The 13,603-nt window shown below is 44.5% G+C and overlaps 1 protein-coding gene across 1 annotated transcript in view; it reads right to left on the reverse strand.

Annotated features, from left to right (window-relative positions):
* Window positions 1-13,603, reverse strand: part of mpl (MPL proto-oncogene, thrombopoietin receptor) — a 33,118-nt gene continuing 19,515 nt past the window's right edge. Inside the window, exons 8-12 of the mRNA XM_078219435.1 lie at window positions 9,409-9,557; window positions 6,763-6,922; window positions 6,078-6,168; window positions 2,132-2,219; window positions 1-615 (exon numbers count right to left, since the gene is read on the reverse strand). Coding sequence (XP_078075561.1) covers window positions 1-615; window positions 2,132-2,219; window positions 6,078-6,168; window positions 6,763-6,922; window positions 9,409-9,557 — 1,103 coding nt within the window. The remainder of the gene's footprint in view (window positions 616-2,131; window positions 2,220-6,077; window positions 6,169-6,762; window positions 6,923-9,408; window positions 9,558-13,603) is intronic.

Raw genomic sequence — 13,603 nt, forward strand, 5'->3', positions numbered from 1 at the left:
TTATTCTCTGGTCAATGAGCACTGTTGTGAGAAAATACCTGGTTCCAAATCGGGAAGTAGGAGATACGAATGGTTAGAAATGTCCGTTGCACTCATTGATCGATAGTCAAACGTTGCCGGGAAATGCAAGTGGTCAAAGAAATGGAACATGTCGTCATAACTGACCAGTGGTGTTGGGTGTGGTTGCTTCATGCCACTGACATTAACTGGCTGCACTGATGAGAACTGTTTGTTCCAATTGATGTCATTTTGGATGTGTCCTTTATGACATTTTGTGTCAGGGACAAGAGGCCACACTCGCGACTGAGAATCCTGCAATGAACTCGGTTCGTCTCCCTTCTGAAAGGTGATATCTTCGTCAGGAAGAGATGATGAGTCTTGCAGATCCAAAAAAATGTAATTCTGACAGGAGTCGTTGGAAGTCTCAGTTTCTTGATCTGACGTTCCTCTGCGTTGCTTGGTGATAGAGGATTCACTGAAGTGAAGTTTCTGACAAGCATCCTCTTGCTTTTCCACACATTTTGTGTTCTCACTTTCATTTACCTCAGATATGATTTCCAGTACTGAAGGCAGGAGCTCATCATCAACAAGTTTGTCACAGGTAGGCTGCAAAGGCTGTCAACAGAAAAAGGACACCGCTTTTGTAATTTTATCTTTCCTCCATTTTTTCCTCAAGAATTTGTTCATAGGATCCCTACAATGCAGAAGGAGGCCATTCGGCCCATCGAGTCTGCACCAACCACAATCCCACCCAGACCCTATCCTCACAACCCCATGCATTTACCCTAGCTAGTTCCCCTGACACTAAGGGGCAATTTAGCATGGCCAATCCACATAACCCGCACATCTTTGGAGTGTGAGAGGAAACTGGAGCACCCGCAGGAAACCCACGCAGAGACAGGGAGCTTGTGCAAACTCCACACAGACAGTGACCCAAACTGGGAATCGAACCCTGGTCCCTGGCGCTGTGAGGCAGCACTGCTAACCACTGTTCCACCACTGAAGTTGTGGATATAATTAGGGTAATGCACCATGAGGTGTTCACTTGACAGTACCTCAACCAAGCGGGCCATTCCCTTTGTGCAGTCGAGTTCAAACTAGGGGACCTTGGCTGATAATTACCCTCCTTCGTCTTGAAATTTTCAGACGAATTATTTGCCCGTACTTAATGAAATGGTGAAGTAGAGGCATCAGAAGGCAACAAGTTTTCATACTACTTTTCCCTGTACATTAGTAACCCCACAAGAAACAACCTGAAGGCTCTACATATTTTCTGATCTTTCCTTTCCTAAACTCAAGGGCACGGAGACCAATTTGAAAGGCAGTTGCTGGACTGGCCTGGGTTCGATCAGCCAACTCAGAACAGTTCAGGGATTGAATGTGAGAACCTTTGGGATTGTACAGGTCAGTTTCACTGCAGTAGCGCATTTATGAATCATCACTGGATGATGGCTCAATTTCCTAATTCACAAAATAAATTAAGCGGCTAGATTTGAAGAAGTTATTAGTGCAGAAACCAAGGAATATCTGGATATAAACAAAAACAGAAGCAAAATCAGAAAAATAAAACCAAAACCAGAAAATGCTGGAAAATCTCAGTGGGTCGGACAGCATCTGTGGAGAGGGAATAAAGCCGACGTTTCGAGTCAGGTCATCCTGACTCAGCTCACGCTGAGCGGCACATTCTCCATCCTCACTTGTGGCGGCAGCGGGGTGTGAATTGCCGGTAGTATCGTGCCCAAAAAGTGGGATTTCCAGCCCTTCCCGTCGCCGGGGTCTTCCAGTCCCACCTGGGTCCTCTAGCAGCGGGATGGGCGAGCCATTCAAAATGCCGTAGACTTTGGCGGGACCGGAAGATCCCGCCAGCTGACAATGTCAAGCTACCTCCGTCACGGGAAAACCTGCTGCTGGTGGGGGCTGGAAAATTCCAGCCAGGGTATTTACTGCACCAATCCTTCATCCTTTTCGTCTCCCATACGGTAGAGAGATAAATAGGAAATAAGTCGCTACCTCCATCTCCCAATTGCCAGTTATTTTCCCCGTAATCTTTGAAACATAGAAACATAGGTGAGATTCTGCTCTGAGGATGTGTCTTACCATCAGTGATTGCATGATTAAATTATCACCTTACTTGGGAGTATTTCTGAAAATCAGTGAGATATCCTTCAAGGAGCCTTTCAAGGTTTGGAATCTGTGGCCATAGTTTCTTCTTCACATTACTGACAAAGAAAGAACATGATTGTTGAAGAAAAGTTAGCATTTTGGCGTATCGTTGTTTCCTCTCGACAGTGATCGCCTTCTGAGTACCGAATACAATCTGATCACTAAATATCCACAAATCAACAACTGCGTTTATATAGCGCCTTTAACAAAACACCCCAAGGTTCTTGACAGAAATGTCATCGGACAAGGCACTGACACTGAGATATATTAGAAGGTATTGGGACAAGTGACCAAAATCTTGGTCAAAGTGGTAGTTTTTAAAGGACTTGGTGGAGGAGGGAGTTAGTGGCAGTGTCATTTAGGGAGTGAATTGCAGAGATCAGGGCCTCGGCACTGCCACCAATGGTCGGGTGAAAGAAATCGGGGTTGCTCAGATAGGAGGAACAGAGTTCTCAGAGGGTTGTAGGAGGTTGTGGGGATAGGGAGGGGGCAGCCCATAGAGGGATTTGAAGACAAAAGATAAGACTCTTAAATTTGAGGACTGGAATGATTGCTTTCAGAATACCATTAATCACTTAGGTGCTGCAAATCCATCATCATCAAATAACCAAAATATTAAATGCTATCTGAATATTGATGACTTCACTAGCATTGCCAATCCCTTAATGAATAGGACTTCCCTTTCTTGTCCGATGTATTTCTAATATCCTGCGGACTCATTCAAGCAGCACTGTGAATAATGGATTTTACTCAAACATCTCTGCATATATCAGGCAAAAGGACCATGCACACGAACCAATAGTAAATAGCCAAGTCGCAACTTTATTCCAAACAGTAAAAGGCTTAAGTTTTACAACTTTAACGATTCTCTCTCTCTGCAGCTAATTGATTGTTTAGAAATTCGTCTACTACCCTGGATCCTCATGATTCCGTCAATACATTGAACTCTTAAGTCAGTCTCTATCTCTCTCTCTGATCTGGAGGTGAGCTGCTCTTGTCGCTGCTGTGTCCTGATACACTTCTGGGGGAAGCTGGAGAGGTGGGTTCTCTTGAACGCTGCTAGCATAGGTTCCTCGTATCTGTCTGGCTACCTTCCAGAATCTTCCGAAGATTTGGTCTATCAGTGCTTAGGTCTGATTAGTTTCACATCATTAAAGATGGGTTTCAATGGGTGTTAATGAGTTTCAATGGTGGACCCTTTGTGTTAGTCTGTTAGATGTCTAGTTTCAGCTTCTAATATGCATTAAATCTTCTGTTTCACTGATGCATGTCTGTCCCATGTTTTTGGCGGTGATTTGTTTATCAGGAAATGTGTAACTGTCCTTTTACACATGCTAATGTGTCCTGGTGCATCTTTAGTTTTCAATTGTCTGAGCTCGAATCTTGCAAAGGGCCTGTCTCCAGGCAGACTGTTTTGGACTGAGGTAATCCCTTGCTTTTAGGCCAATTTCTATGTCAGTCTCGATGCTTCCATTTGCTGTGCCTGCACCCCTGGCCTGATGCTCATCATGTGGAGATGCCGGCATTGGACTGGGGTAAACACAGTAAGAAGTCTCACAACATCAGGTTAAAGTCCAACAGGTTTATTTGGTAGCAAAAGCCACTCGCTTTCGGAGCGCTGCCCCTTCGTCAGGTGAGTGGGGGTTGTGTTCACAAACAGGGCATATATAAATACAAACTCAATTTACAAGATAATGGTTGGAATGCGCTAACTGTCCTGGCTGGAGACAATACACATCTCTTTAACCTGTGCTTAACCCTCTCTCCACTCACATTGTCTGTACCTTTGGCCAATTTGGCTAGTATTTGAACTGATGGACAACAGGACCATCCCATTCACTGAGGAGACAGTTTGAAGCTCGGGCCTTGTTTAAACCAGCTAGGATCATTATCTATTTTTATACTTGAATCCCATTCTCGTCACCAAAATCTGTTACATCCCGGGAGGAAATTGTAAAGGAAGAACGATACCAAACATCACAAATGCTAAATGACATAACCGTGCACTGAGGATGCTCTTAACATGAATCATCCTGTAATGATTCATGCTTCAGACTTTATCAGAACACTGAAGGTATTTACTAACAAGGGAAAACTGTACAGAGGCCCGCAGCCTCACCGGACACCTTGGAGCAGCCCACTGGCTGCCCTCAGTCATGATGTGGAGATGCCAGCGTTGGACTGGGGTAAGCACAGTAAGAAGTTTCACAACACCAGGTTAAAGTCCAACAGGTTTATTTGGTAGCACAAGCCATAAGCTTTCGGAGCACTGCTCCTTCATCAGGTGAGTGGGAGTTGTGTTCACAAACAGGGCATATATAGATACAAACTCAATTTACAAGATAATGGTTGGAATGCGAGTCTTTACAGGTAAGCTTTGACAAATATTCCTCATCAACATCCTACCCCCCCAACCGTCCCTTCTAGGTGAGTGCTATGTATTTTGAGTTTGAAGGAAAGCTCATGAGTCGATTTGCTCTTTGCTAACATTGCATTTATGGTGCAGATAGTGTGAATCCATTAGAAATTACACATCTTTGGAGTTCTCACCATCTGGCAGAATACTGGAGGACCCTGATGGAATGACTTTAACGGGGTCCATGATGTGGATCTCTTAGAATATGAGCTCTCTGATTGAGGCAGTAATGGCTTGTGCCCTTTTTGCAACCTTGCAGAGTCCGTGGTCCATGTCTACGTTCAATGTTATAGACTGCAAACCATTTTTAGTTTCCTCAAAATCCTTTTGCTGGTGTTTCGTTTGCACTTCAGTCCCACACTCCTGATCTACGGACGCCCGGTGCAGAGGGGGGTGGGGAAGGAGGAGGACCTCCTCCTGAACCTGGCAAAGCTTGCCATAAACAGGTCCAGGCAGTGGGCGACCGAGGGGGTCATCTGACCCGACTGTCTGCCCATCTACCGCAGCTATATTTGCGGCCGGGTGTCCCTGGAGAGGGAGCATGTGGTATCTGAGGGCACCGTTAATGCCTTCTGTGCCCACTGGGCACAGTACGAGTTTTAACAACACCAGGTTAAAGTCCAACAGATTTATTTGGTAGCAAATACCATTAGCTTTCGGAGCGCTGCTCCTTCATCAGATGGAGTGGATATCATAAGTTTGAGTTTATTTATTAGTATCACAAGTAGGCTTATATTAACACTGCAATGAAGTTACTTTGAAAATCCCCTAGTCACCACACACCGACGCCTGTTAAGGTACACTGAGGGAGAATTTAGCATGGCCAATGCACCTAACCAGCACGTCTTTTGGACTGTGGGAGGAAACCGGAGCACCCGGAGAAAACCAACGCAGACACGAAGGAACATGTAGACTCCGCACAGACAGCGACCCAAGCCGTGAATCAAATCCGTGTCCTGGTGCTATGAGGCAGCAGTGTGTCGGTGTTTCTGGCACTCCAAGTCTGTCTGAGGAAGTACCTGGCTGAGTGTTGCTTACTATGTAACTAAGTGTAAATTTGGTGAAGGGACACCAGCCTTGGAAGGGCTATTTCAACTAGGTTGATGACATCCTTGAGTACAATATTCAGTAAATTTTCTAATTTAATTTCTAATTTCAGTTTTCCTGTCTTTTTTCTTATACAATTTTGTTAAGTAGTAGACTTAATCATGTAACATGACATACAGAGCCAAACGTGAGCTTCTGCATGTTTGTTTTCTATGGATTTTGGTCAGAGATTGAGCGGTACATTATGGACATGTGTGCAGTGGTATTCAATATCCAGTTTCCTACTGCTCCAATAATTTGTCTCTTGTATGTGGAGGGAAAGATTGAAGGGTCGAATGGCCTACTCCTGCTTCTAGTTTCTATGTTTCTATGACCCCTCTGACTCTATGGTGATTTATGGTGACCCCTCTGACTCTATGGTGAGGTTTATCTGAATATATTGTAACGTTACCTGTAAACATTTGGAAAGATGAGATAGGACGCAAAAAGTGCTATCACCAACAGAAGTGCGACACCAACAACAAGGGGCACTACAGTCAGATCTGTAAAAAAAAAAGGGGATTAGAGTTGGAGGGGAAATCACAAAAAACTGCATACAACAAACGATATTGGAGTAGAAGTGAATAGTGTTATTAGGAGGTGTGGAAGGTATTATATGTACGTCAAAACATCACAAACAGCAGAATGATTGACCACTTAATCTGTTTTAATGTGTGGAGTTTGCACATTCTCCCCATGTCTGCGTGGGTTTCCTTTGGATTCTCCGGTTTCCTCCCACAGTCCAAAAATGTGCAGGTTAGGTCGATTGGCCATGTTAAGTTGCCCCTTAGTGTCAGGAGGATAAATATATGGGGTTATGGGGATAGGGCCTGGGTGGGATTGTTGTCGGTTCAGGCCCAATGGGCTGAATGGCCTCCTTCTGCGCTGTAGGGATTCTATGATTCTATGAATTTGTTTTCTGTAGCATTGAATTGAAGGAAGAATGTTGGCCATGCCACATAGAGAATTCAGGATAAAAATGTTCAGATTAGAAAAAAAGCCGCCTGAAATGTAAGCACCAGAAAATGTATTAAAATCCAGAACATGTCTTGACAATAATATTAACACTGCTATATTGGGGGGTATATCACACTTACGCATAGAGCCTGGAATTGTTGCAGTGAAAGTGTCTGACCAGCTGCTCCAGTATCCTCTGTATGTGATTCCATTGGGTTTAGCTCTGAGTTGCATATAATATGTTTTGCTGTGGGGAAGATCCAACACCTCACTGTGCAGTGGCTTCTGGATAAGTAGTGTCTAGAAAGGAACACCAGGAAATTCTAAGCGTGGTCCCAGGCAGCCTTTACTTTAACTGTCTATGTTGACCATCAGACTAATGGTGAACAACTCAGATAGCACAAAATAACTAATACTTGCTAGGTCTTAAGTGTTGTTCTCACTGACCACTGACCTTTGTTCTTGTTATGACCTCAGCAAGGCCCAATAAGTTGGGCTTCTTGGAGTATGAGCTCCCTGATTGAGGTAACGATTGCCTGCCCAATCAGAGAGTCTCACCGGTGTATATGAGTGTCAGGTCAACTGGCATTCCGGATTCTGACTTTGTACTTGAAGCACTCTTAGGAGTGACGATAAGGCTATGAATAAAGGGAATCTAGTGAAGGGACATCGGCCTCTGAGGAGTTATTTCAGTTCTCCCATTAACACATTCTGATATCTTACCTTTATGCCATGACGGGCAACTTTACAGTCCTTCCACTGCCATTAAAGCTTCCTCTGTCTTGTGACCCCCACATCTTTGTTGTAACCTCTCCTAGTTCCTACCACTGTGCAACTGTGCCATCGCAGTGGTTATCACTGCTGTGTCACAGCGCCAGGGACCCAGGTTCAATTCCAGCCTTGGGTCACTGTCTGTGTGGAGTTTGCACATTCTTCCCGTGTCTGCATGGGTTTCCTCAGGGTGCTCTGGTTTCCTCCCACAGTCCAAAGATGTGCGGGTTAGGTTGATTGGCCATGCTAAATCAACTCTAGTGTCAGGGGGATTAGCAGAGTAAATATGAGGGGTTACGGGAATGGAGCCTGGGTGGGATTGTAGTCGGTGCAGACTCAATGGGCTGAATGGCCTCCTTCTGCACTGTAGGGATTCTATGATTCTATCATTGTTCCAGCTGCTCCATCCCCTCTTATACAGGACAAAATCCATCACGCTTCTCCCTCTGTTTATCTCTGAAGAAGAGTTATACGGACTCGAAACGTTTGCCAAAATCTTGCTGCTGTTCAGTCCGATGGGATCTTATGGTCTGGCCGGTGGTGGGTTGTGGGTTTCCCAGCAGCAAGCAGTGGGTTCAATGGGAAACCCCATTGACCATGATGGGACCCAAGATCCCGCCCCCAGTGAGAGGCACGCTGCCGCCCACTGCCATGGAACATGCTGTGGAGCGGGAGAGAAATCCCACCCACTAAGTCTATTTCTCTCTCCGGATGCTGCCTGACCTGCTGAGTTTTTCCAGCATTTTCTGTTTTTGTGGCACTAATACTTGCTAGTTTGCTGCTTTCAACTTTTAGAAACATTTGTCATGGTGTAACTTTAGCCAAGTGGTATCAACTCACATTATCTTACGTGAATCCCCATACGATCAGTGCTGCTGTCAATGACCATCTTCTTCATTGAATCATCATAGAAAGAGGCCATTCAGCCCATCGAGTCCGCACCGACCACAATCCCACCCAGGCCCTATTCCCCTAACCCCACATATTTACCCTGCTAATTTCCTGGCACTAGGGTCAATTTAGCATGGCCAATCAACCTAACCCACACATCTGGAAACTCTGCACGGACAGTGACCCGAGGCCGGAATTGAACCCGGGTCCCTGGCACTGTGGAGTAGCAGTGCTAACCACTGTGCCACTGTGCTGCCCCCTTCAGGCATAATGGAAGTACTGTTGGCTTGTTTAGTGTGGTGTTATCTAATAGAAATTGCTGAGTAGTTGCTGGTAAGGCCAATGTGACATCACTTTAACAACTTGCGCTAATTTTAGTAGAGAAATCTTTCCACAATCTCACGCAACAAGATAAAAACCTTCACCTATCTGGATTGAGTTAACAAATACTTGTCACAATTCAATAACCACAAACAGGTATCACACTCACAGCGATCAAAACACACTTGCACACTCTGCTTTGCTTCTTATTATTTTAACAACAAACACACAAAAAGGTTAAAGTTCACATGCAAATGACTTTGAATTGATGTGCCTGGCAACTGTGTGTATTATTCATTTTTTATTTAGTAATCAGAAATGCAATTAGCAAAGTTCAAAGTTTAAAGTTGATTTATTAGTGTTACAAGTAGGCTCACATTAACACTGCAGTGAAGTTACTGTGAAAATCCCCTAGCAATTAAGGGTAGGTGGTGGCAGAGTGGTCTTGTAATTGAGCTAGTAATTCAGGGTAGAGCTCTGGGGACCTGGGTTCGAATCCCACCAGGGCAGATGGTGAAATTTAAATTCAATAAAATAAATCTGGGATTAAAAGTCTTTTGAGAACAATGAAGCCATTGTTATTTGTCTTAAAAAATCCCCACCTGATTCACTAATATCCTTTCGGAGAAGGAAATCTGCCATTCCCCCTTCTGAGGGCCCCCTCCCCCCTCGCTGTATGTTCAGAAGCAACTATGACTCAACAGTATGGCAGGGGGCTTGTGGGATTTTACCTTGCTGGATGAAGAGCTTGCTCCCGCCACCACCCTTGGTCATTTAAACACTCATGCCACTGATGCACTCACCTTCCAGCCACTGCCATTTTCCTCAGAGTATCTGATCTGATACATAATTTGCCCCAGGAGATTCCTGACTGGGGGCTCCCAAAAGAGACGCAGTTTCCCACCGGCTGTGCTGACATCAAGCTTCAAAATTCTCGGAGGATCTGGACGGACTATGCAGTTTAAATTAAAGGAGAGAAACACATATTAATCTTATTATGTTATCAGTTAAAACACTCTTTCGAAATTTACCTGAGCTACAGTATTTGTTTACAGACAGCACCCCCCTCACGCAGTAGGGACCATCTTCTGCATGTTTCTTCACACAGGATTAGTCACTAATTTTAACCCAGAAGTCCAGGCAGATCATTAAATTTGATAGAGAAAGTTCACATTGGAAGTGAGCTGGGGAAATTTGATGGTATTCAGTGGGTTTGTGGGGGTGGGCAGGTGAAATGAAGGAGCGGACAACAGAGAAAGTAAAGGCAAGTGTTAAAACACGGGTAGGAAAAGCCCCAGGTAGCACAGGTGAGCTCTGCATTGTGAAGGAATTGTAAAAGCTGATAGATTAGAGATTGAAATAGTTAAAGCTATTGGAGGCTATAGGAGGGAAGGTTAGCATGAACAAACAAGTGGATGCAGTGCTCTAGCTGGGGTCCAACCATTGCAATCGAAAGGTTTGGCAAACCTCCTTGCTTTAGTACTCAATGGGGGTATTTTATCCAGGGAATGCTGTTCCTGATGTTGGAATTGCTGGCGGGCTTCTTGGCTTGACGCTAAGACATAGTCCAAGTCTTGCACGTTGAGCTCAGAATGGGCAGGACTTTTGCTCTATAGACTTGCAGTTTTAGAGTCATTGGGCGGGATTTTCCAGCCACGCTTGCCCCCAAGACTGGAAATTCCCAAGGCCAATGCACCTTTGGCATGGTCCTGTCCTGCCTGCTACAATTCTCGTGGCAGGCAGGATGTGAAAATTCCACCCATAGAGTCATGGAGATATACAGCATGGAAACAGGCCCTTCGGCCCAATCTGTCCATGCCGACCAGGTTTCCTAAACTGAACTAGTCCCCAGTTGCCTGCGTTTGGCCCATATTCCTCTGAACCTTTCCTATCCATGTATCTGTCCAAATGTCTTTTAAATGTTGTAATTGTACCCGCCTTTACCACCTCCTCTGGCAGCTCATTCCATACACGCACCACCCTCTGTGTGAAAAAGTTGTCCCTCAGGTCCCTTTTAAATCTTTCCCCTCTCACCTTAAACCTTTGCTCTCTAGTTTTGGACTCTCCTACCATGGGAAAAACAACTTACCTATGATTTATAAACATCTATAAGATCATCCCTCATCCTCCATGGAAAAAAAAGTCCCAGCCTCTCCTTATAATTCAAACCTTCCTGTAAGGGTAAAAGATAGAGAGTATGGCAGACTGAGAGCGTTCACTGTGCAAGGAGTGACATTGATGGAGACATCAGGACCAATTCTGAGCTCACAGCAAGAACCAGGGATTCTCCATAGGATCTGAGCCCAAGGCTGCACTTGAAATTTGTCACATTGCTTAATTTTAGAAGTGTGATCCCTCAAAATGCCAAGAGGCAATTAGAATATATTCACTAAGGGGAGGTGATGGCCTAGTGGTATTATCGCTAGACTATTAATCCAGAAACTCAGCTAATGTTTTGAGAACCTTGGTTCGAATCCTGCCACAGCAGATGGTGGAATTTGAATTCAATAAAGATATCTGGAATTAACAATCTACTGATGACCATGAAACCATTGTCGATTGTTGGAAAAACCCATCTGGTTCATTAATGCCCTTTAGGAACGGAAATCTGCTGTCCTTACCTGGTCTGGTTTACATGTGACTCCAGAGCCACAGCAATGCGGTTGACTCTCAACTGCCCTCTGAAATGGCCTAGGAGAGGTGATGGCCTGATGGTATTATCGCTAGACTATTAATCCAGAAATTCAGCTAAAGTTCTGGGGACCCTGGTGGTGTAATTTGAATTCAGTAAGGAAAAATCTGGGATTAAGAATCTACTGATGACCATGAAACGATGGTCGGAAAAACCCAACTGGTTCACTAATGTCCTTTAGGGAAGGAAATCTGCCGTCCTTACCTGGTCTGGCCTACATGTGACTCCAGAGCCACAGCAATATGGTTGACTCTCAACTGCCCACCAAGGGTAACTGGAGATGGTGAGCCAGCGATGCCCAATTCCCACGAATGAATAAACAAAAAGCCACTCAGTTCAAAGGCAATTAGGGATGGGCAATAAATGCTGGCCAGTCAGCGACACCCATGTCCCACGAATGATTAAAAGAAAATTAATTCAGAGCAGATGGACACATGTGGTGGAAATTTGAACAGCGCCCTTTCGTACAGGGCTTCTGCCCTTTTTAAGCTAACCTTGCCTGGAGATAGAATCTGTTGGACTTTAACCTGGTGTTGTAAGACTTCTTACTGTGTTTACCCCAGTCCAACGCCGGCATCTTCACATCATGGAGATAGAATTGACAGGATGGCATCATCCACCGGCAATATTGTTCATCCAACCTTTGGAGCACCCAACATACTGTACCCCTGCAGGTGTACAGTACCTGTCAGCAATAGAAGTCTGGCCCACAAAAGGTATGATGTGGAGATGCCGGCGTTGGACTGGGATAAACACAGTAAGAAGTTTAACAACACCAGGTTAAAGTCCAACAGGTTTATTGGGTAGCAAAAGCCACACAAGCTTTCGGAGCTCCAAGCCCCTTCTTCAGGTGAGTGGGAATTCTGTTCACAAACAGAGCATATAAAGACACAGACTCAATTTACACGAATAATGGTTGGAATGCGAATACTTACAACTAATCAAGTCTTTAAGAAACAAAACAACGTGAGTGGAGAGAGCATCAAGACAGGCTAAAAAGATGTGTATTGTCTCCAGACAAGACAGCCAGTGAGACTCTGCAGGTCACAAAAGGTATGTCATAGCTTGGAATATGAATGAAAGTCTGAGTCAGCCACTGTGGAATTGGCCTAAGAAAGGGACCATCGATCTCATCAGCCAGCCCAGCTGAAGTGAAGTTTTACACATCTCTGAACCCTTCTCCCACTTATCAGGCAATCATTAATGTAAGAGCTCAGTGACAAATTACAGATTGCCTCACCCTTAGAAATCCAATGCGGTTCAGTTGATGGCATTCCTATATCTGAATCAGAAAGTTGTGGGTTTAAATCCCACCCCAGATACGTAAACACAAAAAAATCTAGACTGACAGGTCAGTGTAGTCCCGAGGGAGTTCTGAATTGTTGGAGGTGCCGTTTTTCAGATGCGATGTTAGAGAGCGGTCCCATCTGCATTCTCGGGTGTGTGTAGGCTTCTCGGCCTTTTGGCTGAGATCAAGTGTCATCGGATCAAGCCCAAGATGTGGTGCAATGCCTTATCTTGTCGGCTTGGATCTTGTTTGTTTCTATTATGAGGACCTTAAATTGGATTCAATTGGAATTTGAATTTGGATTTGGGAGCAAGCAGGGAATGGATTTGGGTTTGCCCGGTCCATTCTGAGCATTGGTTTTGTAACTTTAAGGATAGAAATATAGAAGTATAGAAACTAGAAGCAGGAGTAGGCCATTTGGTCCTTCAAGCCTGCTCCGCCATTCATTTTGATCATGGCTGATCATCAAAGTCAATATCCTGACCCCGCCTTCACCCCCATATCCCTTGATCCCTTTAGCGCCAAGAGTTATATCTAATTTCTTCTTGAAATCTCACAATGTTTTGGACTCAACTACTTCTTGTGGTAGTGAATTCCACACATTCACCACCCTCTGGGTGAAGAAATTACTCCTCACCTCTGTCTTATCCTCAAACTATGATGGAGTAAAACTTAAATTTTAAAAAAAGTGCATGTGAAAGATCATTTGGCACTACTTGAACAACACTGTGATCTCTCTAGTGCCCTGGTTAACATTTACTCAACAATGAATTATAATTTATTTCATTGTTGCTTGTAGGAACTTGTGGTGCGCAGACCGCCACCTGTGGCTTCTGGAACAAAGGGGAAAATTCAAAAGTATTTCATTGGCTGTAAAGTACTTTGGAATGCCCAGCATTTGCGAAAGTACATAAATTAAATTCTATTTTGTTTTATAGACTGGGGAGTGGGATTGAAGTACACACCCACTCCCTTTAATTGGTGTTTAGGTGTGTTAGAAAGAAGGAGAGATGGTTGC

Source organism: Mustelus asterias, chromosome 8 (genome assembly GCF_964213995.1).
Source record: "Mustelus asterias chromosome 8, sMusAst1.hap1.1, whole genome shotgun sequence".
Taxonomy (NCBI): domain Eukaryota; kingdom Metazoa; phylum Chordata; class Chondrichthyes; order Carcharhiniformes; family Triakidae; genus Mustelus; species Mustelus asterias.